This window comes from Prionailurus bengalensis, chromosome A1 (assembly GCF_016509475.1).
Source record: "Prionailurus bengalensis isolate Pbe53 chromosome A1, Fcat_Pben_1.1_paternal_pri, whole genome shotgun sequence".
In the NCBI taxonomy this organism is placed as follows: domain Eukaryota; kingdom Metazoa; phylum Chordata; class Mammalia; order Carnivora; family Felidae; genus Prionailurus; species Prionailurus bengalensis.
In genome coordinates, this window is record NC_057343.1 from 196,738,888 (window position 1) to 196,765,220 (window position 26,333).

Sequence of the window (26,333 nt, forward strand, 5' to 3'; positions counted from 1 at the left end):
ATTTTTTAAAACTTATTTTAAAAAAAAAGAATTGCAACCCTCCCCCCAGCCAGCCCTTCCCATTCCCCTTTACTGCATCATTTTTCTCTATAGTACTTATTACCAACAATACATACTTGACATATTTATTATCTGTCTCCTCACTAGACTGTAGTCCCATGAGGGCAGAGATTGTAGTATGTTTCTACCCTAATGTATTCCCAGCAGGCGGAACAGTGCCTAGTATATCTTAGATGCCCAATAGATATATTTTAATAGACAGGTAGATATTATTGAATAAATGATTTTTTTTTTAAGTTTACTTTTGTACTCCATTCCAAATAGGCGCAGTCCACACACCCTTCCTGTACAGGAATTCTGAGCAGGTAGCACTGGGGCCCGGGAAGAGCCACTCTTCACTCCCGCCCTGGGTTGGGCCACACCTGCATCCTGGGACTGCGTCCTTATTGGCTGGGCAGCCTCCATTGTGAGGTAGCTCTGGACTCCTCCTCGCAGAGGTAGATGGGCACGGAGCCTGGCCCCACATCCAGGCACCAGGACCTGCAGTCCAATGGTGCCTTCCTCCTCCCGGGCACACTGTTCACTTTGCCCTATAACGTTAAGGGCTGAACTGAGAGGGACCGGAAGCCCAGAGGAGTCCTGGCGTGTGGCCGACCGATCGTGAAGGGCACTGAGGGTCATGCCGAGATGAGACTCTCATAAGTGCCCCCAAAGCCAGGTGAGGCCCAGTCAGCATCAGCTTCTCCTGCCACCAGCGCTCCACTGATCCGCACACTTGGGCGTCAGTCTGGGTCAGGCACCCTCGGGAAACGGGAACCAGTGTCTTGGGCCTGCAGCCCTGGTTTCTCTGGAGAAAAACCCATGGGAGGCTGGTTCAAGGCTGTTACAGGCCTTTCCCCTGAGCTGCCACCCCCGTCCCACCTTGTTGAAGATGTCACTGCTTGGAAGGGACTTCCACAGCTCCTTGGATGATGGGTCCAAGTCACTTTTGGAGAGGAACAGCAATGTCACTGCAGAGAACGTCCATCCTGCTGAGGAAGCCAGCGGCTTATCGTAAGTGGCTGTCTTGCCCTTCTAGATCTGAGGTCAAGTGCGGCTGCCTTCACAGCTCTGGGCCACATCTGCCCACTTCTGTCTTCCTAACACCTGCACCCCCATGGAACAGGAGACTCATGGAGGAAACAGGAAAGCAGAAACTAAGAAGGTTGATCCGTGCGGCTCTGGGTATTACACGTGCTTCCCGGTTGTCACCGAGAACCCAGATAGGGGAGCCATCGCCAGCATGAGCTTGATTCTAGGAACGCTTTTCTGTCGTAGGCTGGCTGCTCACTCTTCCAGTCTCCTCTGCTCTCCTCTCTTGCTACATCCACTAGTATTTATTCTCTCCCTCCCTCTCCCCTATAAACCCTCCTGGCCCCATGTCCCTACTTTCATTGCTATAAACTCAGACACATGGAACTTTTTCTTAGAACTTTATTGCCAGTTAGACTCTTATCTACTAATCAGATCAGATAACAACCTTGGGCGTAATGAGGTTGTAAGTGACCGTACCTAGTGTTGATAAGGATGTCAGGAAATGTCCTTGCTCTAGACCTTTTAGGAAGAATTAAGCTGGGACCTTTCCAGATAGCAATGTTGTAATGTATGTCAAATCCTAACACGTATTTATATAAAACATACAAATGCTACTCCTGAAACTAATACTACACTGTATGTTAACTAACTTGAATTTAAATAAATAAATTTAAAATAAACCATGCAAATACTTATTTGGTATATGCTTCCTTTGGAAGTACACACATGCACACACACACACACACACACACACACACACAACTGGCTGCAGTGGCTCCTTAGGGGTAAAAGAATTGGGAAACTGAGAGGCAGAGAGATTTATATGCACTATGTAAGGTTTCTTGGTTCTCATTTTTGTTTTACCTTTTGAGTTTCCTACTGTGTGTTACTTAGGTATTTTTAAGTGTAGATATAAATAAGTATATCCTTTGATGGATAAATACCACTTCTAGGAATTTTTCCAAATGAGATAATAACACAAGTGTGCATGATAATTTTATTGAAGCACCAATGATAATATTGACAATTTGGAAACAATAGGAGATTATTTAAATAAAATGTGATACCTATATACACAGCCATTACAAGTGATGAAGAAAGCCTATGTTGGTGGAAAGCGTGAAGGACACACTATTCATAAAATTAATATAAGATACAGTATTATAATGGCTCTCCTTGTGTAAACTTGAGTGCATTTCAAAACAGACAGAAATGCCCAGAGGAATGTTAGCCAAAATACTAACAGTGGTTACTTCCAGTTAGTGGAATTTCACTATTTTGTTTTTATAAAGGCAATGTGTCATTTTTCAAGGAAAAATAAAGTTATGCTTTTTAAAATCCCAACATGTATTTTACTCTCCAAGTCCCTGATCTAGGATGCTGTTAGCTAGGGCACATCGTTTCTCCAAAAGTTGGTCTCACTTTTTCCAAGAGATCTGATTCAACTTGGACAAGATGCTGCCGTAGGAAAGAAATGGGAGATGGAAGGACAGAGGGCAGGAAGCGGGGAGACAGAGCACATCTTTTGGAGACACTACTATCAAGTAATTGATGAAAGATAAAAAGTGGTGTTTTGTTTTGCTTTTTGCTTTGACATATTTTCCAATGATTGCAGTTATCAAGAAATAAAGTTTATAAAAATGGCCTCTTGGAAGTGAATGTATAACAGGTGCTCCCCCCCCCCCCACCATCCTCAGGTGAATAGACTGAACTAATGAAGATGCAAGAAGTCAGGGGGGGTGGTCCCAACCCTCTCCCAGGTCGGTGTTGAACTGGCCCTGACTCCCTAACCACTGAGACAAAGACCTAGAGACATGAGCACAGTCTCTAAGGGACTAGCTGTGTGACCATGCTAGGCTGCCTCTAGACAGTTCCAAGACTGCACAAGGAGGTACCTCCAAAGGCCTCCTCAAGGCACCATATTCTACAAGGAAGGGACACGTTCACCTGCTTCAACCAGCCCTTTCTTATCTGTTTTCTATCCACCCAGCTCTACTTCCCCTTCAAGGAGGCCCTTCTAGCAGGTAGGCACCATAACGTCAGACCAAAGGTGGTAGTGTCGCTGATGAGGACAAGAATGGTGATGATGATGGTGGTGGTGATGGTGATGATGCCTCACATCTTAGAAGCACTTCACGATTCCAAGATTCATCATGTCATTACCTCTTCTGATTCTTACCACTTCCCTGGGCGGTAGGAAGGGCAATAATTATTCCCTCTATCTTTCTTTTTTGGCAGATGAAGAAACAGAAGATGTAAGCAGCTAAGGGTCTTTCCAAAGTAGTAACCGAATTTCATAGGTTAATGGCAGAGCTAGAACTCAGAAATCAGTGCTCCTTACCTCTGAGTTCATTGCTCTTGCACTCAGCTTTTCATTTCAGTTCCTTCTTGATTCTCTTCTCATGATCCTGCCCCACCTTCCACCCCCCCCCCACCCCCCTGCAGTGAATGGGTGGTACCTTAGCAGAAACTGCCACCACAGGCATGGAGAGCATTTAGAACCCTGGTACCCAGCACCCTACGAGACACATAGTTAGCGTTCTGTATGCACAATAACAATTGTTACTAAATGGCATCCAATGCAGAGCATGGAACAGTTCACAGGAATATTGGTTGAGTAAACGGATGAAGGAATGAACTAGAACCAGTAAATACTCCATATAGCAGAAGTTATGTTTTTTTTTTCTAGTGAATGAATTAATAAACTGGCACCAATAATTACTCTATAAATTAAGAAAGTCATTAATTATTTCATTGTCCATCTAGATGCCAAGGCCTAGTATGTCTCAATAAAAATTATTTTAGGGGCGCCTGGGTGGCTCAGTCGGTTAAGCGTCCAACTTCAACTCAAGTCACGATCTCGCGGTCCGTGAGTTTGAGCCCCACGTCGGGCTCTGGGCTGATGGCTCGGAGCCTGGAGCCTGCTTCAGATTCTTTGTCTCCCTCTCTCTCTGCCCCTCCCCTGTTCATGCTCTGTCTCTCAAAAATAAATAAATGTTAAAAAAAATTAAAAAAATTATTTTAGTGAATAAACTGAAAGAAATCATTAGATGAATTAATGAATAAACTGATACTAGAGGCTTATCCAGAATGGTAGCAATTGTCAACCTTTTCTTTTGAGCCTATTGTGGGTTAAGTATGTGTTGAGTCACCTAAACTAGCACCAGCCCTGGATCAGATGTTCCAGAGTTCACCTCATCGGGTTTTGTCCCTCCTCCCAAAGGGTGGCAGGTGCTGAAGATGCTGGAAGGAGCCTGAGCTTTGGATCACCTTTCCCACCCACTAACCCTCTTGTCTCCCCACTCTTCCCTACAGGAGAATGCAAACTTTGATCCATTTACTGAAATGCAACATTGGCACAGGACTCCTGGGGCTTCCCCTGGCCATGAAAAATGCCGGCTTATTGGTAAGAGGGTCTGTGTGATGGAAACTAGGTTTACCCACTGTTTGGGGTGGGGGGGCGGGGAAGGCAGTAGGTCCCTAAGGTCTTTGCACTGTTTATCAATGGGCAGTTTGGAGATACTCTCTGCAATAGGAAATGTGCTTCTTGGCATCAATCCAGTGGAGTCAAATGGAGTGTGGCTGGAAGGGACAGGCCATTACTCTTTTTTGTCCCCCCAGTTTTATGGAGATATAAATGACACAGAGTACCCTATAAGTTTAAGGTGTACCACATAATGACACATACATATATTGAAAAATGCTTACGATAAGTTTAGTTAACATCATCTCTTCATGTGTATGTATATATATTATATATCATCTATTTTGCAAATTTCAAGCAAGCATACCATACACCTGTGTCAACCATGGTCATCATGTTGCACATTACATCCCCAGTACCTGTTTATCTCCTAACTGGAGGCTTGTACCTTTTGAACCCCTTCATACAACTCCCCCACCCCACCGCTATTCTTAAAGACCCACCATCCTCACACACTGGCACACAAGCTACTTTGCCACAGTCCTTCCCACTCCCTAGAACTATATCCAGCCCATTTTACTCATTTACCTTAGTAGCCTGGTCCCTGCAGATACGTGAGTCTGAGCTCTTGTTCCACACCATTATAGTGGCTGTGAGAACATGGCTTGAGAGACGAGGATGATGAAGGCTTCACCAGTCCCCTGACACCCTGTGTCACCCCACCTCTGTCTCTTTGCTTATGCTGTTCCTTCTCCCTTGGTTCTGCCTTTCGAAATCTGCCTCCTCTGTGAAACTTTACTTTTTCCTATTAAAATTAATGCCACCTTCACCTTGTGTTTTTCTAGAACTTCTATCTACCTCACCTGGAATCCTTACAGCACTCACAAAGATGAGACATAATTTTTTAGTATACCTACCTTCCTCACTTCCCTGAAAGCTCTGAGGGCAGGAACTTTCTGTTGTATTTTTACACCTCCTCACAAAACCTGCTATAGAGACAGGAACACAGGAAGTCCCAATTCATGTCTATTGAATTGGCCAAGTATACGATTTCCTGTTAGATGATGCTAATTCCTCCTTCTCTCCCAGGCCTGGTTAGTGGTCCCCATGTCAAAAGAAGGCATATCAAGACCCTGGCTTCTTCTGATATGACTTCCAATCTGTCGCAGTTCCAACCCAGAGATGAGACTCTCCCCCTTTGAAATCCTCAGGGTTCTAGAACTTCTGGAGAGTATTATTACCACATGGCCCTCAGGCAAACTGCCTTTGTCAGGGTGGTATTTGCTGTTAGCTCTTTTATCCTCTGATTTTTGCCTCCCAAGAGTCATTAGATTATTCCTCCGCCCCCCCCCCCCGACTCCCACCAGAACTTCTGACCAAGATTCATTTAAGAAATGCATATTGGGCACCTACTATGTGCATTCTTAGGTCCTCGGAATGCGCAAGTAAACGAGATCAAAGGAAGTCTCCCTTATACGGAGGCTAGTGAAATCTAGTGAATTCTAGTGAAATCTAGTGGTGTTCTTGATCTCTCATTTGTTTCTTTGTGATAATGTTACATCAGGTCATATCTATAAAGGCACAAATGTCCAGCACAGAGGAGATGAAAGAGTCCTTCTTTATGCCCTTCTGATCATATCTGGGAGATTAGAATTAACAATGAGCTGGCTCTGTTTTTTAATCTCATCACATAAATAAAAAATAGAAACTATGTGAGAATAAGATTTTATTAGCTTGACTGTAGTAATCATTTTGCTATGTAGATGTTTGTCAAATCATCATGTTGTACACCTTAAATATATACAATCTTTAAAAAAAATAAAAGGATTAATGACAAATTAGACATACAGGGGCAAGGATTCTTGACTGGGGACACGTTTGCACATACACCCCCCAAGACATTTATAGTGTCTAAGCTGTCACAACTCATGGGGAGAGAGCGTGCTACTGACACCTTTAATAGAAGCCAAGTAACATACTGAACACCCTACAATGCAAGTAGGGCCTCCACAACGAAGACTCACCTGGAAAATATCACTAATGCCCCTGTTGACAACTCTATGCTAGAGGAAGAGCACCCAGTCATAAGAGGAACCTGGGTCTTCAAGTATCTTGGAGGAGGTGAGGGCCAGGGTGTGAAAAAGGAATGAGGGATCTAGAAGGCAGAACTCAAGGCAGATGAGGAAAAGCATGGGCTGTCTGTGGAGGTGGTGCAATAGTCACGGGCAGAATCCTAGTAGAGATTGGGCAGCCACTTTGCAGTGATGCTAAGAAGTGTTCTAGAAGAACTAGAGTGTCTGGGAGCACAAGGACATTCAGGCAGGGACTTGCATCCCAGGGGCAGCTTTATGATGAGAGGGGCCCAACACCCAGACTGGGAGAGGGCCAGTTATAGGAATGATGTCTACGGCTCACTGTCCCCACTTCTTTTTCCCTTCCAGGTGGGTCCCATCAGCCTGCTGGGCATTGGGGTCCTCACCGTGCACTGCATGGTCATCCTGTTGAACTGCGCCCATCACCTCAGTCAGAGGTGAGAATCCTGCTTCTCTCTCACCCCCGTGTCAGGCCCCATCTGTGTTAAGTTTCCTTTGACCACTGACCCGGTTGACCGGCCACTTCTCCAGCCGCTGCACCTGTTGCTGTAGATTCTATAGAGCTGGTGGAGAGGATGATAAAGTCCCAACTGGAAACTCCTAAGTAAGTCCAGGCCCAGCTCTGCTAACCTGCTGGATGACTTTGTCAAGTTCCTGTACCCTTTGACCCTAACTATCCGTACCTGGCAAGATCAAAAGTGATAAAAGATGCCAGCATGCTCTAAACACTGCCATAAATATGCAAGATACTTAGGATGTCCTTCCTTCCTTCTTATCTCCTCCTGCCCAGCCTCCCCCAGCCCCAAGACACACCTTGTAAGGGTGATTTGTTCTAGGTAAGCCTCTTTTGGGACAATTTAGTAAGAGCAAAAAGCATAGTTGAAATGAATAGTTCGCAGTGGCCAGTGTCATTAATAAAGCATACATACAATACTCAGTGTTTACATATTTGAAATCCCAATGCAAAAAATAAAAAAATCCTGAAACAGAAGTCAAATACAATGAACACAAACAATGCGGAGAGTTTCGTATTTATAAACCAACAAGCCGAGGGTAATTAGTAATTCCTTACAGCCACCTGCCTGGTGGTTCTCTGTCTGCAGCACTTAGGGGCTCCCAAGATCAGAAACTCCCCCCAGGTCAGAGTAGAGAGAGACATCAACTGAAACTCCTCATAAAGCCAAATTATCAAACCCAAATAGGTGTATCTGGAGCATACATGAGTCACACCTAACTTGTAGGCCACTTTCCAGCTCGCAAAACACTTTTAAGAGCACTTAACTTATTCAGCAATTAAATGTATTGCCCAATTACACGTGCCGGGTACATGGCCAGAGCTTTAACGAGCCTTTTATTTACTCTTTACAGTAAACCTCTATGGCAGGCACTATTATTATTCCCATCTCACAGATGAGTAAACTGAGACTCGGTTGAGTTAAATGCCTGGCTCAGGGTCACATGGCAGAGCCGGTCTTCGAAGGCCGGTCTGATCTGACCCCGCTCTAACCATTTTGCGTACCTTCTCTCCCCTCAAGCCTACTGGGACAACTATATCACCATGAAGGTTTCTGACACCTCAGCCATTCACGATGGCCTTTTTCTGATTTTTTTTTTATGACTTGTTTTTTTGTTTTTTTTTTTTCTAATATAGAGGTGACAGACTGATGGCCTAAGAGCTTCCCAGTTTTTGATTTGTTTTGTTTTGGCCTGGAGATTTCACACTGGAAAAAAAAAAAAAAAAGCAAATTCCACCTTCTCCTTGCCAATTAGACAATCTGGCACCTCCGGGGTCTCATTCCGTCATTTCTCAGGGGCACCAAATCCCAAACAATCCCTCTTTGGGCGCCTGGATGGCTCAGTTGATTAAGCATCTGACTTTGGCTCAGGTTGTGATCTCACGGTTTGTGAGTTCAAGTCCCGCTTCAGGTGACCCTGCTTCTCTCTCTCCCTCCATCTCTCTTTCTCTCTGCCCCTCGCTCACTTGCACCCTCTCTCTCTCAAAAAAAAAAAAAATCACTTTCAGAACAGACCGTGGTATATGCTACTGTCTCCACTGTTCCCCCTTCTGGTGCACCAGCCCCTCTCACCATATTACTGATACCTGTCTGGCCCCATAGCTTTTGAATTTGTAACCCTCAGACTAATACGTTTGCCACTCCTATGCAGTGTGACCTCATTTGTATTTGGAATGCCAAGCACAATGAGCAATCATAAAAATAAGGATCGAGCCATGTTTCCAAAGCGTCTCCACATTCATCTGTCCCTGTCCCTTCCCCCAACCCCAGACTGCGTGTGAAAAACACTGAGGCTCAGAAGTCTAAAGAGACTTGCTCAAGGTCTCCTGGCCATCTGAGGGGGTGTGTTGGGATTTAAACCCAAGACCCAAGTCTCGGTCTCCTGCCCTCTCCCAGCTACTCCCCTCAGTCATGCAGTTAGCACTGGGGATCCGTTCCTTGGCTACCTGCTGCTCCCACTTGCTTAGAGATGGTTCCTCAGTAGGGTCTTCCCTGCCCTTAGGAAGGGCCACCTAGGGAAGAGGGATACGACAGACTGGAACTTGGGTGTCACATCCTACAGGGGTGCTGGGCAAAAGCCTAAGTACCACGTTTGCATGGGATCTGGTCTGAGGCAGGCACCTCAAATGTCCCAACATCCTCAGCAGTGGGAAGGAAGGAATAAAGTCCAGAAAAGACCATTACTGGCTTGGCCATACTCACACCCCTCTGCCCCTATTTCCTCCTCCCCCTAACTGGGTTTGCACACCTCACACCTTTCATGTCCCTGCTTTCCTGGTTTACAGACCTAAGTCAATCACAGCTACTGTTAAGTTAAAATTTTTCTTTCACTTAAATATTAGTATTTAAAGAGACAACTATAGGGGCGCCTGAGTGGCTCAGTCAGTGAAGCGTCCAACTTCGGCTCAGGTCATGATCTCACAATTCATTGGTTCAAGCCCTGCATCGGGCTCTGTGCTGACAGCTCAGAGCCTGGAGCTTGCTTCGGATTCTGTGTCTCCTCTCTCTGTACCTCCCCTGCTCACACTCTGTCTCTGTCTCTCTCTCAAAAATAAACATTAAAAAAATTTTTGTTTCAAAGACAACTACAAAAAAGAAGAGAAGGCAGACTCCTGAAAGCTTTTAAAGTGTATTATAAAATATCTCGTGGGGCGCCTGGGTGGCGCAGTCGGTTAGGCGTCCGACTTCAGCCAGGTCACGATCTCGCAGTCCGTGAGTTCGAGCCCCGCGTCAGGCTCTGGGCTGATGGCTCGGAGCCTGGAGCCTGTTTCCGATTCTGTGTCTCCCTCTCTCTCTGCCCCTCTCCCGTTCATGCTCTGTCTCTCTCTGTCCCAAAAAATAAATAAAAACGTTGAAAATAAAATAAAATAAAATAAAATATCTCGTTAATACTATTACTGGGAAATTCCCAGGATGTTCCATGTTAACACACAAATGTATAATAATGACTCACTTTGGGAGTAAATTGCACCTTTAACAAAAACGGTTCCAGTTACACGTTCTTGTCCTTTCCCTAGATGGCAAAAGACTTTTGTGAACTATGGAGAGGCCATGATGTACAGCCTAGAAACCTGCCCAAACGCCTGGCTGAGGACCCACTCGGCGTGGGGCAGGTACTACTCGTTGCTGTCCTACTGGTAGTGGTGGGCGTAGTAATAACAATGATAATCCTCACCTGATCTTCCTTTATTTTTAGTTACACAGGGCTAGGTGAATATGTTCTTACAAACCACCGAACAACCCAGGGAACCTTCCCTGAGAACTCCAGCCCCATCTTGCTCTTCATCCAATACGTATCCACTGATACATCTAGTTAGTAAATATCCCTCTGGACTTTTTCTCTGCATGTGCATGAATATACGTGTGTGAGTGGAAATGTAGATTGCATTTTGCATTTTCTTTTACACTAATTAGAACTTTTTTTTTTTTTTGGAAATTTGCTCTTTCGTCTAACGACATGTCGCTAATTTCTCTCCACGCTGGGACATAGACATCTACCTGATTATATCTATTTTTTGTGACTTAATAAAAACGTGGGATTTGTTAGTCAACTACAGTCACAGTACAATCACTGTATATTTCCCCTCCCGTATTCATCCTGCCAAACACAAAAGGGAGCATGTATCAGTATGGCTTTCGTCATGTGAATCACCACCAGGGGTCACTCCTTGGTCGGTGGAATCCCCTTTCTGAGTATCACAGTTTAGAACGACAGAATTTGAATCTTCTTTCTCAGAAGTCCCTGGCCATGGAATGACACACATGGAATGATCCAGTGGTCCAAGGGGGAGAAAATTGTCAAATTTAAGCAAGGTCCAGTGCTACTTTTCTATGTGATGCTGATACATGGTATCCAGTGCTCTTGTGGGAGTCATCCCTCTAGGATATATAGAGCTGAGCGGGCAGCACAGCCTCTGGAAGGTGCCCCAGTGGGACTTAGCTTCTGCCACTTCCTGTCATTTATATCAAGACAATGGAGATCATCATAAAATTTGTCCCCTGCTAAGCTGCTATGGATGAAGAGCTTTGTCCGTGCTGCCACCACCACATGACCATGCCAGGGGGATGGAGGTTTTCCAAGTGTCTCTGTCTGTGACCAAGTCACAGTGTTTGCCTTCAACATATGCAGCTTCACATCCCGCACGGGCTGGGCACATCTCTCTCTACCTGCAAAGACATACAGCTGGTTTCCGATGGCTATAGATGATGTGTAGAATGTTCTTGGGGATGGCAGGGGACTGGTCACCTCTGGCATGGTCCAAGTCCTAGTTTCGGGATTCAGAACTTACAGGTAATTTTGATTTCCTGACTATTCAGCACTTCTAAACACCCAGATGCTATGTATGAGGTGCCCAAGAGGGAGCAAAGCTGGCATGCTTGTAACAGGGCAAAAGGCCCTCCACGGTGGCTAAATCCCACTGGTATGTTCTCGGATCCATGGTGTGCACATCTGTGAAGCTCCTGTTTGGACCTGGCCCCCCAACAATGAAGACCTTCCCTCTCTTGGCATCACCAATGGGGGCTAAATACGAGCAGCTGTGGCCAACCTGAGGACAGGAGCTGTCTCTAGGGGTGGTGGGGGAGGGGTGGTGTCATGGTGTACCATGTTGCTTTCCTGGGCTTGTCTCCAGGCTTCAACACTGGCATCAACTCCATGGCGTCCTGTGGCAGCTTAAGATGGTCCCAGGCTTACCTGATTATTTTTTAAGGTTCACAATGTTCCTCAGTGGGGATGTGTGCCATAGTTTCATTGAAGCCTTCCCTTAATGGTGAACATTCAGGCTGTCCCTTGCTTGATGAAAGTGCCTGGTACACAAGATGTTTTTCTGTGTCTTAGCTCCTCTGATCATCTCCACAACCTTGTAGGTAGGCAGGGTGGGTCTTTATTGTCCTGGAAATATGAGATGACCAAGGCTCACAAGGAAAAAAATAACACGTCCACAAATAGATATAAGATAGTGGTTGTGCAGAAATTCGACCCAAACCTAACATTTCAGCCTTCCCCAGCAGAGCCCTTCAGGGGGTAGTGAGTCAGTATTATGGCTGCCAAGATCCCTTCTTCAGCCCCTCTCTTGGGACTCTGAGTAGGTCATCGCTCTCTTGACCAGGAGTCACTCTAATGATCAGACAGGTGAGGTCATGGGACAGTAATAATGAATGACTCACAATTGCTCATCCTTTCTCACCAAGATTTATGTTTCTGATGACACCCCAAATAAAACTTGCGAGTAAGAAGCGTCCTTAGAGACCATCGTATCCAGGCAATTCAATGGAGGAACATAAAGCCCAGATAGGGCAATAAAAGTGCCCAATGTTACCTAGGAATTTAGTGGCAGAGCAAGAACTAGAATCCAGAACACCTAGCTTCCACCCATTCCATGCACCATTTCTCTAGAGCCCCAGTAACTGCAAAAGAGTTGGGAAAATATCTTAAGCAATGATTTGTAATTTTTCGTGTGCAAAAGGGATACCTAGGAACTTGATGTAGGCAACAATCGTCAATGGATGCTCGAGCCATTAGGTGAAAGGTAACTGGGAAACTTTATAAAGAAAGACTACACTGACACCACCTGGTCCCAGGTATTAATCTTAGCATCTCATGTTTAGAAATGAGATAACCAGACACAATGTGTCTTATAATGGGATATAGTGGGGACCTGGAAATATGCTTAGCAGAGCAATAAAGAAAGACTCTCAATCTAGTCAAGCCGCTAGATCTAATATCAGTTCACAGGAAACACAGGGGATGGAGAAATATGATAACTGACATTATGAAGAAGTCATCAACCAAATCTAGTAAGTGAAACATACTATAGGATAAATTCTCTGGTGTCTTCAACCCCCACCAAAAAGTTAAAAGTTACAAGGAATAAAAGAAAGCAGAACAAAGGGAATATAGCGGTTCTAAAAACTTAAGAGACATAGTAACAAAATGCAATGTATAGACTTGTTTAGAAATCAGACGGAAGGGGCGCCTGGGTGGCTCAGTCAGTTAAACGTCTGGCTCTTGATTTTGGCTCAGGTCATGATGTCATGGTTTGTGAGACCAAGGCCCACATCAGTCTCAGTTCTACCTCTCCTTTTACCACTCAAGTTCTCTCTCTCTCTCTCTCTCTCCAAAAAATGAATAAATCAGCGGTAAAATAGATGGTTTTGAGGCAATTGGAGAAATCTGAATGTGGGCTGTTATTAAATGACACAAAGAAATTGTTATTAATTTTGCAAGTGATGATAATGGCACGTTGGATATGAACGTCCTTAAAAGCTGCATATGGAATTATTTACAGATGAAGTGCCTTAAGTTCTCTAGTTTGCTACAAATACTCCAACAAAATAAGCATGTGTGTGGTAGGGGTAAAGGGATAGATGGAAGAGGACTGGCAAAAAATTAGTAAGTATTGAAGCTGGAAGGGGCACACGAGGAGTCAGTGGATTATTGTCATTGCTTTTGCATGTGTTTGAAAATTTCCATAATAAAGAGAGAGAGAACATCTCTGTTCTGGTCTCCCATGATGCCACCGAGCTTCTGATTTGATAAGCTGATATGAGAGCCAGGAATCTGTATTTTTTGCATAAACCTCAGGCAATTCTGATACAATTGGTACTACAGAGCAGCTTTGCAAACCACTGCTCTAAACTGATCTAAGGTCCGCAGCCATCCCACGCTGAACACATCTCCAAATTTGGGACAATTGAAGAATCCAAAAAGAGTAATGACAATACAAGATTATGATACATTACATTTAAAAAATTAACGTGCAGTTTTTTGTGATACAAAATAAGAGGAAGAATGTATCTTTCTTAAATGCCAATGGATGAATTTAGAAAAAATGAGAGTTAGAAAAACATCACCCTGCAACCACTGATAAAATAGTTGATTCAGACAAGGATCATCAATGACCATTAAGACCCTTTGGTTTGAGAGGAAGGGGATATTCATACCATGTCGGTTTTACCTCTGGATTATGACAAGAGAAATGTACATCTACAATGGACAGGTCTGACGGCCTTCACCACAGTGGAGCCACAGGATACCATGTGGTTTCCAATATGATGGAAAAAGTACAAAATATCCTTATGTGTTATGCTTGCAAAAATACTTACCTGAATCTAATCATGAGGAAACAATCATCCAAGTCCACAGTGTGGACCATTCTACAACACAATTGGCCTGGACTGTTCTCCAAAAGCCAATGTCACGGAAAACCAAAAAATGTGCGTGTTCTATGTGGATAACCACTAGAAACAAAACCACATGCAATATGTAAACCATGATTAGATCCTGAATCCAAAAAATAACTAACAGCTATAAAAGACATTTTGGAGATAATTGAGCTATCTAAATTATGGACTATGTATTTGAGGATATTGAAGTTGATTTTCTGGATATTATGATCTTAAGAGGGATAGGCTGAGAGAGTCAAGGTTGAAGTGTTAGGATATCGGCAATTGACTTTCAAATGGTTCTGGAAAAAACTGCGTGTGTGAGTGTGTGTGTGTGTGTGTGTGTGTGTGTGTTTGGATGAATACATACATTCATATACACATACATATTTATATAATGCAGTTAAGGCCAAAAGTTAACAAGTGGTATATTTAGTTTAAAGGATATATGAGTGTCCATTATACCTGTCTCTCAATTGTTTCTGTGAACTTGAAAATTTCCAAAATAAAAAAATGTAGGAAAATATCACAAATAACAGCAGAAATGATCACTTCAAAAAATAAAAATAAGTGCATTTTAAAAAGTAATTTGTTTTCTCTCTCTGTCTCTTCTTTTCCGGCTCAGGTACACTGTCAGCTTCTTGCTAATCACCACCCAACTGGGATTCTGCAGTGTTTATTTCATGTTTATGGCAGACAATTTACAACAGGTAAAGAAGCTTCTTCTGGACAGAGTGGGAGAAAAACAGACACCCCTAAGGCTTCTTTAGCAAAAGCCTAGTGTTTGGATCATGGGAGAAAAGTGGCTGCATTTCCACTCCCCGATCAGACTACTTGGGAGTTCTCTCAGTCCTGGGAATCACTTTTGTAAAGGATTACTGAGAAGCCAAAGCAACATCTGAGGAGTGTAACCACGATGGAGGGAGAGGCTTGCAATTATGTCCAATCAAAAATAATTGAGAATTTGTAGCCTGAAACGTGTTGGTGAGATTCACTTAGGTATGGCAGGGTTGTCACACAGAAGGTGACTAACTGAATATAAGACAAGCAAGCTGCAATCTTGCCCTCATTGCATTCCCAAGAGGCATTATGAATCAGTCACAGCATTCTTTCTTGGCTTCATGGGCTAGAGGGAGCATAATCAGTTTTGCGCAAACAGCCAGTATGTTAGGTGAAATAGTCAAGAAGATAGATTCCACTCAGTATTCAGAGCTTTCTGACTTTTAGGGCTCTCTTTAGTTAAAGAAGATATTCTTGTGTTATCAACTCCTGTTCTCTGGGTGAATGAAAGGAAACCATGTGGCAGGAAAGAAGAGGTTGAGTTAGATCACAAAAGGACCCTTCAGCTTTGAGATTTTGATTCTAAGGGTTTCCTATTGTGACAGTCACGGGCACTACAGGTGAGGTTACCAGATTTGACAAATAAAAATATACAACTTGGGGCGCCTGGGTGGCTCAGTTGGTTAAGCGTCCGACTTCAGCTCAGGTCACGATCTCACGGTCTGTGAGTTCGAGCCCCGCGTTGGGCTCTGGGCTGATGGCCCAGAGCCTGCAGCCTGCTTCTGATTCTGTGTCTCCCTCTCTCTCTCTGCCCCTCCCCTGTTCATGCTCTGTCTCTCTCTGTCTCAAAAATAAATAAACGTTAAAAAAAAAAATTAAAAAAAAAAAAAGGGTGAGCCTGCTACATTTGGGCCCATCTAAATGTTTGGGGCGCCTGGGTGGCACAGTCGGTTAAGCGTCCGACTTCAGCCAGGTCACGATCTCGCGGTCCGTGAGTTCGAGCCCCGCGTCAGGCTCTGAGCTGATGGCTCAGAGCCTGGAGCCTGCTTCCGATTCTGTGTCTCCCTCTCTCTCTGCCCCTCCCCCGTTCATGCTCTGTCTCTCTCTGTCCCAAAAATAAATAAACGTTGAAAAAAAAAATTTTTTTTTTTAAATATACAACACACAGTTAAATTGGAATTTCAGATACGTAGCAAATATTTTTTTATTTTTTTACTATTAGTATGTCCTATGGAATATTTGGGACATCCTTTTACTAAAAAGCTGTTTGTTTATTATCTGATGTTGAAACTTCACTGGGCATCCTGTGTTTAATCTGGCAACTCTAAATACACTGCCCCGCATTGTGTCTACATCAGATGGTTGAAGAAGCCCACATGACGTCCAACAACTGCCAACCCAGGAAGTTCCTGGTGCTGGCCCCGATCCTGGACATCCGCTTCTACATGCTGACAATCCTGCCCTTCCTGATGCTGTTGGTGTTTATCCAGAACCTCAAGCTGCTGTCCATCTTCTCATCGCTGGCCAACATCACCACGCTGGGGAGCATGGCTCTGATCTTTGAGTATATCGTTCAGGTCTGTGCCTGAAACCACTGCAGGAGGGGGTTGTGAGACACCCGGGGAAGGTGAGTACCATTATGGGCAGGTGAAGGTGAGGAAGGTAACCTGCTCCGAGCAGCCTCTGCTAAAGGGACATGTGTGAACACTTCTGCCCCACGAGCTGTAAAAGCTAGTCATCATCTTCGTCATGGTCGTCGTCGTCGTCACACTGGGTAACAGTGAGTCATTCAACAATTAGTTATTGAACGCCTTCTGTGATCCAGGCATTGTGCAAATGGGGCTGGGATTCACTGGTAAGCGAAACTGATGGGGCTACCTGCCTTCATGGAGGTTACATTCATTCACGGAGATAAACCTCAACAAATAACCAACAAAAATTGTAACAATGGTAGGTTGACAAGGGACGCATATATGATAAAGAAATTTTCTTTCCTTGGTGCCAGGTTCTTTATATGTATTAGCTCATTGACTCTTTATGACGATACTATTTTGCAAGTACTACCCTTATCCTCAGTGTACAGACAAGGAAACTGATAAACTGAAAGTAATTTTTCTGCGAATTCCAACCAGTTTACCTCCCAAGCCCATGCTTTGCTATTAACACAGGCCCTGAAATTCTACCATTATAGCTTCATTTCTTTGAATCGGAAAGTCTTTGGGGCTATGTTACTTTCCTATTGCTGCTGTAACAAATCATCACAGATCTAGCCGTTCAAAACAACACAAATTTATCTTAGAGTTCTGTAGGTCTCACTGGAATAAAATCAAGGTGTCAGCCCGACTGGGTTTCTTTCTGGAAGCTTATGGGGAGAATCTGTTTTCTGGCCTGCTCCAGCTTCTAAAGGCTGTCCACATGCCTTGGGCTCATGGCCCCCTTCCTTCTCCAAAGCTAGGAATGTAAGGCTGAATCTTTCCCCTGCCACCATCTCTCTAGTTCTGTCTTCTGATTCCCTTTTCCACTTTTAAAGACCCTTGTGATTACATTGGACCCACGCAGATAATCCAGGATAATCTCTTTATTTCAAGGTCAGCTGATTAGCAACCTTAATTCGGTCTGAAAACTTAATGCTCCCTTGCCATGTAATGTAACATATTCAGAGTTTCCAGGGACTAGGATATAGACATCTTTGGGAAAGAGCCACTGTTCTGCCCGTCACAGGAGTCTATTGAATAATCATTCCCACTGCACCTGTACCAGCTACTAGACGGCACAGCCCTGGGAGCAGTGGTGAGAAAGAGGCGTTGGAGAACATGAAGACAAGAGACCTGAATTCTTATCTGGGTCATGCCCCTAACTTGCAGAATAGCCTCGGGCAACTCCCTTCCCCTCCCTCGCTCCCACTTTCCCCACATGTAAAGATGTGGGAAATCAAAATGTGGTAAATATAGACAATGTATTCCTCAAGAAGGGATGAACTTCTGATCTGTACTTCAACATGAATGAACTTTAAAGACACCGGGCTCAGCGAAATAAGCCAGTCACAAAAAAACAGATACATGATTTCACTTATATGAGGTGATGGGGGCGAGTGCAGCTGGGCAATAGGGGGTTACTATTTCATGAATAATACAAAGTTTAAGTTTGGGAGGATAAAAAAGTTCTGGAGATGGGTGGTGATGACGGTTGTAGCTCAGTGGGAAGGTACTTAATACCGCTGGATTGTACCCTTACATGTTTATAAAACGGTAAATTTTAGGCCATATATAATTTACTACAATAAAAAATAAAGAACTTCTTTTAAAAACAGGAAGGCTGATTCATCTCTAGCTATCTCTAGCTACCGTGTCTCTGTTGATGACACGTATGGCCCAGCTTTCTACCAGCTTTCTATCAACTCTCTACCAGGCAACGTTTGGGGATGACGTCTACGCCATGGCAAAACGAAGGTCCTTCTTCTACTTCCTTTCAGGAGATTCCAGATCCCAGCAACCTCCCCTTGATGGCAAGCTGGAAGACCTTCCTGCTGTTCTTTGGTACAGCCATCTTCACATTTGAAGGTGTTGGTATGGTAAGATGGATGAGGGCTCTGTGCGGCTGGTCCCTGTTGCCCTCTAGGGAAGCCAGCTTTTCCAGATATCCAGAAGTATTTATGAAGTGCAGAATGTGATCTTCTCCTGATGGGAGGGAAAATCAGGACCCACCCGCTGGGCACCAACTGCTCCATGCACCACACTAAGCCTTGAAGACTGAATGCGAATTTACTCACTAGCCTCGATGGAGTAGGGCACTCCTGGCCATAGAAAATAGAAAATAAAAAGGGGTGTGGCCCTTCTTGACCCTGGGCCACCTGGAAAAGGATGTCTGTGTCTGTGGGGGAACCTACTCCTTCACAAGGTGCCACATTTCTTACTAATTTTTTTTTTCTTTCTTTCTCAATCTCCTTTCCCCTCAGGTCTTGCCTCTCAAAAATCAGATGAGGGATCCACAGCAGTTTCCTTTTGTTCTGTACTTGGGGATGTCCCTTGTCATCACCCTCTACATCTGCCTGGGGACACTGGGCTACATGAAGTTTGGGTCAAGCACCCAAGCCAGCATCACCCTCAACTTGCCCAACTGCTGGTACGCCCATCCTTGCCTGCCTGGGGGGAGAAGGGGAGGTGAGTCATGGGATCTGAGCCTCAGCAACAGAACGTGGCATCCCCTAGGGTTATCGTTAGCACCAGATATTAACTGCTAATATTAGTATTATAATAACAGGTAGGTGTGATAATCCAGACATTGTACGTTGTCTCATTGAGTCCTCACAACAGCCCTACGAGTTACCATTATTATCATCAGCTCCATTTAATGGATGAGGAAGTTGCTCTTTGGAGAGGCTGTGTGCAACTTCCCCAGCTCACAATGTGTGTGAGAAGCTGAAACTTGAAACTGAATCTGTCCGACTCTGTGGTTTAAAGACCCTAAAATGAAACGATCTGGGAGTGTTTGGGAAACACAAACAGCAACAACAAAAAGTATAACTCCAAAACGATGACTGGAGGTCCTGGCCACAGATCACTACTCAGGCCCCCGGTTCCAGAAATGGGCCTAGGCTGCCATTGCTGTGCTCCAGCGGGGATTTAGTTTTGGAGTTTTTACATTTGATCGCTCATTTTTTTATGCATGCGTTCATTCATTCTTCCAGGTACCAATCTGGGGGGGGCTGGCACATAGCATCATCGAGCGTGAGCTATCCTCATTATTCCGGCACTATAGTGAGTGCATTGTGACTAGGCAGTCAGTATAGCCAGGTGTTTCACAGCAAAGGTTTCAAAACTAAGTAAAGGAATTTGCATCCTGGTTCTCATGTGACCCTGGACAAGCTGCCTCATCTTGCAGACCTCATTCCCATCCTCAGTAAAATGAGGATAATACTAATGCCTATTTGTCTAGGCTTGGTTACGCTCCAGTAATAAACAACTCCAAAATCTCTGTGGCTGCATACACACACACGCTTGATTCTATGCTCAAGTTGCCCGCCCCTTACGGGGTGGCTGGGGCTCAGCTCTGCACCATCCCCTCCCCAGGACACAGAATGCTGAGACAGCCACTCCCTGAAACGTTGCCATGGCAGAAAGCAGTGAATCATGCCCTTCACCATGGAGCTGCTAAAGGTTCCCTGGGAAGTGACATACATCTCTTCTGCTTGCACTTCCTTGGCCAAAACAGCTCCCAGGGCCACACCTCACTCCCGGGGGCGAAGAAGTGAAATTCTTCCAGTTGTCTGGAAGAACTGGAAGCACTGGTGAACAGCAGAAACAAATGACTGTCACATGATCTCGAAGAGTGATTGTGAGGATTAACTGGTTTAATGCACATAAAATGCTTAGAAAAGCATCTGGCACAGAGTAAGTACTCATCGAGTATTAGCGACGATCATCGCTGTGTCTTCCCGCAGCCTTGTTCTTTCATGGGGAGCGGAATGACGGGGCATTCATTTCCCACAAGGCCACAGTTGTAAAATGAGACAAATATCACCAGCCCACCCACCTCATTGTGCGGTGGTGGAATAAGGCATGGGATAATAATATGGGATTTCTTTGAAGTCACGACTTACATTACACCAGTAAGACATCATTCTAACACTCTGTTCCTGGTCAGGGCAGTTCGGGCTGCCGCTAGCTACATTGGGCAGGGCACTTTCCTTACGGGGACCTCGGCTGGAAAACGTAGCCCATGAGCACGTCACACCTGCTCTGAACCTGGCAGGCCATCAGCTTCCCCAGAGGAGTCTTAGACAAGCACCCCTTCCCAATAAGAGAAAGACCCACAGCCCAAGAAAACGATGGGCATGAGCACACAGTTCACAGGCAGATTTTTTGAATGGCATTTTATACATTTGAAAAGATCATTTGTTTCCTTCATAATAACAGAAATGCCAGGAAAAAAAAAAAAAAAACCCAGAATGGCAAAGACCAGCACACAGGCTGTGTTTTGGCAAGGATGTGGGGAAGCAAGTACTTCTATACGCTAGGACAACACAGGGGCAGTAGGTCAGTAGCTCTGAAAAGTTTAAATCGCATATACTTTTAGCCAGCATTTATACTTCTCAGGTTGTATGCTAAATGTGCATAGATATCTGTGTGCAAGGGTATACTTCCCAGCATTCTTTACCAGCAAAAGACGGGAAATAATCTAAATATCCATGATTTGAAGACTCGTCAAAAAAATTATAGTATATGCTATAGGAATACCAAGCATCTATTAAATAGAAGCCACATCTGTGTGGACGACTAGGAAACAATCTCCAAGGGGTGCCTGCGTGGCTCAGTGGGGTTAAGCGTCCAACTCTTGATCTCAGCTCAGGTCATGGCCTCCCAGGTCGTGGGACTGAGCCCTATATAGGGCTCTGTGCAAATGGCTCAGAGCCTACTTGGGATTCTCTCTCTCCTTCTCTCAGCCCCTCCCCCCGCTTGTGCAGAGTCTGCTTGGGATTCTTTCTCTCTCTGTCTCTCAAAATAAATAAAATTTAAAAAAAAGAAAGAACGCAATCTCCAAGAAATATCTAATGAACAAAAACGGAGCTTAGCATTATATAGAGGACGCGACCACGTGTGTGTAAGCGTGTATACATTTGGTATAAGCTTGTATATACACTGATTATTTCTGAAAGAGCTACAAGAAAACTGTTAGAGGAGTTGTCTATGGAAAGAAAAACTGGAGGCTGGGAGTTAAGGGTGGGAGGGAAGCTTTTCACTGCATGACTTTTGAACTAGAAACTTTATACAGATACACTTTTTTTAAGAAGTAAAAGAATAAAAGGCACAGATTCCTGAGCCGTAGGCCAGTTGAATCAGAATCTCCAGGAACGTGCACTTTTAGAAGCTTCCCAGGTGGCTCTAATGGCGGGTCGAGCCCGAGTCAATGGAAGTTAGCCAGTTCCGTGACTCAGTGACAAGGTACCAGCTTCTGAGCAATGAGCGAGTCTTGAATGGCCCTTCCCGGAGCCACATTACATTTCACGTCCTATCCATCTCTCTGCAGGCCATACCAGTCGGTCAAGCTGCTCTACTCCATTGGCATCTTCTTCACCTACGCCCTCCAGTTCCACGTGCCGGCCGACATCATCCTCCCCTTCGCCGTCTCCCAGGTGTCAGAGAGGTGGACGCTGTTTGTAGACCTGTCTGTCCGCATAGCCTTGGTCTGTCTGACCTGTGAGTAGGATAAAAGGGCACCCTTTGCCCAAAGCTGTGCCTGTGAGCCACACTGGCGTCTGTCCCACTATCACTGGCTCTGCCACTTACCTTCTTTGCGACCTTGTGCAAGACACGTCGCCTCCCTGAACCTCAACTTTCCACCTGAAAAACGGGCTTACTTAAAATTTTTTTTTCCAACGTTTATTTATTTTTTGGGGGACAGAGAGAGACAGAGCATGAACGGGGGAGGGGCAGAGAGAGAGGGAAACCCAGAATCGGAAACAGGCTCCAGGCTCTGAGCCATCAGCCTAGAGCCTGACGCGGGGCTCGAACTCACAGACGGCGAGATTGTGACCTGGCTGAAGTCGGACGCTTAACCGACTGCGCCACCCAGGCGCCCCAAAACGGGCTTACTTAGAACCATCACATGTTGCAGACATCTCTGCTGCCTACACATGGAAAGTAGACACTGGCTGGTTTATGGGAGAAAAAAAAATACCATTCATTCAATCACGCTCCTATATGCCTGCTGTATGTATGCCAGGCACCATACTGACATTGTCAAATACTCATGACAGCCTAGCGACGTAATATCACCAACAGGAGGAACTGTGGCCCAGAGAAGTTGGGTAACACACTCGGATGATAGAGCTGCTAAGTGACAGAGCTGGGGTTTGAGCCACAGGTCGTGTAGTACCTAAGTCTGTTTTCCATCACGTGCCATATTCCTTCCTATCCTAAATTAAGATCGAGACACTTATCTAAAGTGGTGTCGAACTGCAGGGGAAAACAAGAGGCTGATTTGTTATAGTCTTAGCGATCATTTTTGGGATGCAATCTTTTCTCCTCTCCCCCTCTGATCTTCCTTCCTTAATGCTTCCTTCCATTCATTTATTCACTCTTTCATCCTACATTAGGTGCTGTTGTAGATGTTTGGGAAACATCATGAACAGGCTGGGGAATGTTTTCTCTGAAGCATGTCCAGAGAAAGGAAATGAGAAAAGGTGCCCCATGAGGAAAGGGAAAAAGAACTAGGGATGTTTTTCCTAGAGAAGCAAAGCCTTGGGGAATTTCTGTATCTGTCCTTAAGGGATATCTGTCTTTAAACACCTGTGGGATACTGTGCAAGAGAGAGAGAAAATGAAGTCTTAAAGACTCCAGGAGTCAGAGTTTAAAGTTGAGGAAATCCAGTCTCGGTTCAGGGTCAGGAGAAATTGTGTAAGTCTAGGAGCCTTCTAGCAGAAGAATATGCTATCCGATGTTACGCTTCACATAAATGGAGTTCTATTGGCAGAAACAGCACTCCTGCTCGATTTAAGGTATCACAGAGTTTCCAGTATATACCCAGGACATTTGGGCCCTGTAGCTCTATTGTGTTGAGATCATTCCTAGTAGGAATGGTCTAAGTTGAAGAGAAAAACTGAGGCCACTTGAGATCAGGGAAGGCAGTGCTAGACAGAGCTGACCTTCTAATGATATGCACTGCTTCTGTTATACCATGGGTGACCACTTCCTCCTCCTTTATTCATCTGTCAGTTCCATTATTCCTTATTCATTCAACAGTCATTTGTTGAGCACCTACTATTGTGCTAGGCACCCGGGATACAATAATGAATAATAAAGCAGACATGGCGCCTGCCCTCATGAGGCTTACCGTCGAGTAAGAAACATATGCAAGGAAATAATTATAGTGCGTTGTGATCAGTGTTAAGAGGGTACATAATGATGTAACATATGATGGTTAAGATCATAAGAAGAGGATGCCCTAAAAGCACACAAAGGTCCTATGCTTTAGCCTAGGCCAGGTCAGGAAGTCCTCTCCGGTGGAATGATGGTTCAGTTAAGACCTAAGAGACAAGTAGGAGGTAGAGGAGGAGTAAAGAATGTACCATGTGTAGGAAGCACGCTATGCGCGGATCTGAGGTAAGTACTTATGGCCTCTTTGGAGAACTAAAAGCAGCGGGGAGTGATAAGACACGAAGCCAGAGGATCTGGAAGGGCCCAAGTCATCAGGGACCTTGTGCTAAAGAGACTGGGCAATGGGGAACCGTGAAAGATCTGTGAGCAGTGGGTTGGCATGACCAGATATGAACCTTCTAGAGAACTCCTGCAGTCTATCTTGCATTATAGCTTTACTATAACATATTTTCTCTGCCCTGTCAGTGTGAGCTCTCCGGGAGGACACTGAGCTTTCTCTGTGCCTTCTCCAGTAAGCAATTTATTAAATACCTGGGGAGGGAAAATTGGACAGGACCATCCCATCAGAGGGGTGATGAATTCTCAACTGCAAGAGTTGATGAGTCTCTCTCATTCTCTGTTTGGATGTGTTGCAGCAATTTCAGAAAGAGGTGATATTTTCTTCAGATCCAGGAAGCTAGTATGGGTGCTTCCCAGGGCAGTTTTTTCCCTAATTTGTTCATAGGAAAATCATATGGTTGTACAAAGTGAAGTCACATGAACTGTATGTTTGTTCACTCAAACATTATTGAAATTGGACTCGCCTGGAGGAAGAGAAGGGAATGAAAGAGAAGAGAAGAGGAGGGAGCAGACATCTAAGATTCTGACAACAAATCCATCTCTCACTTTTTATTCATTCTTGCTTGTAGACAGTAGCTGTATTTTGTAGAGTAGTATAGATTCACAGTAGATTCAGTGTCTGAGTAAGAGTTAAATGTTTATTGAGCACTTACTATATACCAAGTTCTTTCATATACAAGGGAGGCAGCATAGTGGAGCAGAAAGAGGCTTAGATAGGCATTTCAATGGATTCTCATCTCAGAGAATGTATGACCTTGGCCACATCTCATTCCCTCTAGACCTCTAGATTTCCCCATCTCTTTAATGAGAACGTAATAATAGATAAGTGGTAGAGGAGACTTTCTAACAACTATGATATGTGAAAAACCCAAAGGAGGGGTGCCACCCAGGTGCCTGGGTGGCTTAGTCAGTGAAGTGTCAGACTCTTGATTTCAGCTCAGGTCAAGATCTCACAGTTCATGGGCTCAAACCCCGTGCCGAGCTCCACGCTGACAGCATGGAGCCTGTTTGGGATTCTCTCTCTCTCTTCCACTTGTGCTCTCTCTTGCTTAAAATAAATAGATAAGCTTAAAAAAAAATAAAAGGAGAGCACCTACATTGGTCTTTAAAACAGAGGTGGGAGTCCAGAGCCACAGTGCCTGACCTACTGTTCACGTCCTCGATGGGATCTTTTCCCACTATTCCCATTTTCCCATCGTTTCCCACCATCATTTCCCAAAATGGTCGGTCAGGCATCTGTGGGGTTATCAGGCTCCAAAGAAATGGTTTGTTTCTGAGCTCCCTTCTTGCAGGAACACTCAGTGATTCTAAATTTCTTCTCTCGTTGCAGGTGTCTCAGCCATCCTCATCCCCCGCCTGGACCTGGTCATCTCCTTTGTGGGCTCCGTGAGCAGCAGCGCCCTGGCCCTCATCATCCCGCCCCTCCTGGAGCTCATCACCTTTTATCCTGAAGACATGAGCTGTGTCACCATTGCAAAGGACATCATGATCAGCATCCTGGGCCTTTTGGGGTGTGTATTCGGGACATACCAAGCCCTCTATGAGTTGATCCAACCCATCGGCCATTCCGTAGCCAACGCCACAGGTGTCTATGCATAATTATCTATTTTTATTCTAATCGCCCTCCCCTCCTCCCACCCGCAACTTGACTTCCGTTGTGGATGTTATATACGTTTGTCAAACCCCAACATCTCTATATTAATTAGCGGCATCTTTATCTTTCCGGGAGAAATGGACCTGACACAAGTCAGTACTCATACCCCTCAGGGTATGCCTTTTTTGGTTTGGGATTGCTTCGGAGGTCTTTTGTACCTATGAACCAAACCCTCATCCGACCGTTTGTACCATCAGCCTCATTTACTGGGGAAAGGAATGCCATTCACTCATGACATTCCTGGAATGCATAGATGGAAACGCAAAAGCGATTGTTTTCTCTAATCTGCAGTTGCTGCCCTTAAGGCATAAGATTTAGAAAAGTGGATATTGGGGGAAGGGGGATTTTCTATTCACATATTCTTCTTTTTTTTAAGTTTGTTTATTTTGAGGGGGGGAGAGAGATAGAGAGAGA

The 26,333-nt window shown here is 44.7% G+C and overlaps 1 protein-coding gene and 1 pseudogene across 2 annotated transcripts; one reads left to right on the forward strand and one right to left on the reverse strand.

The window, feature by feature from the left end:
* On the forward strand, positions 1-26,333 carry SLC36A3 (solute carrier family 36 member 3). 2 transcript variants are annotated; one of them, XM_043599903.1, is made up of 11 exons: positions 1-1,053; positions 4,390-4,480; positions 6,940-7,028; positions 10,124-10,219; positions 14,896-14,980; positions 16,409-16,627; positions 18,523-18,621; positions 19,006-19,172; positions 22,077-22,246; positions 25,596-25,850; positions 25,995-26,333. In XM_043599903.1, exons 1-11 carry the CDS (start codon positions 932-934, stop codon positions 26,081-26,083), a joined length of 1,482 nt encoding a protein of 493 aa, XP_043455838.1. In that variant the 5' UTR covers positions 1-931; the 3' UTR covers positions 26,084-26,333. The 2 variants fall into 2 exon arrangements, with proteins under 2 accessions (XP_043455838.1, XP_043455754.1); XM_043599819.1 differs by lacking the exon at positions 25,995-26,333 and having other exon boundaries at positions 4-1,053; positions 25,596-25,953.
* LOC122494646 lies at positions 10,232-12,303 on the reverse strand (annotated as a pseudogene).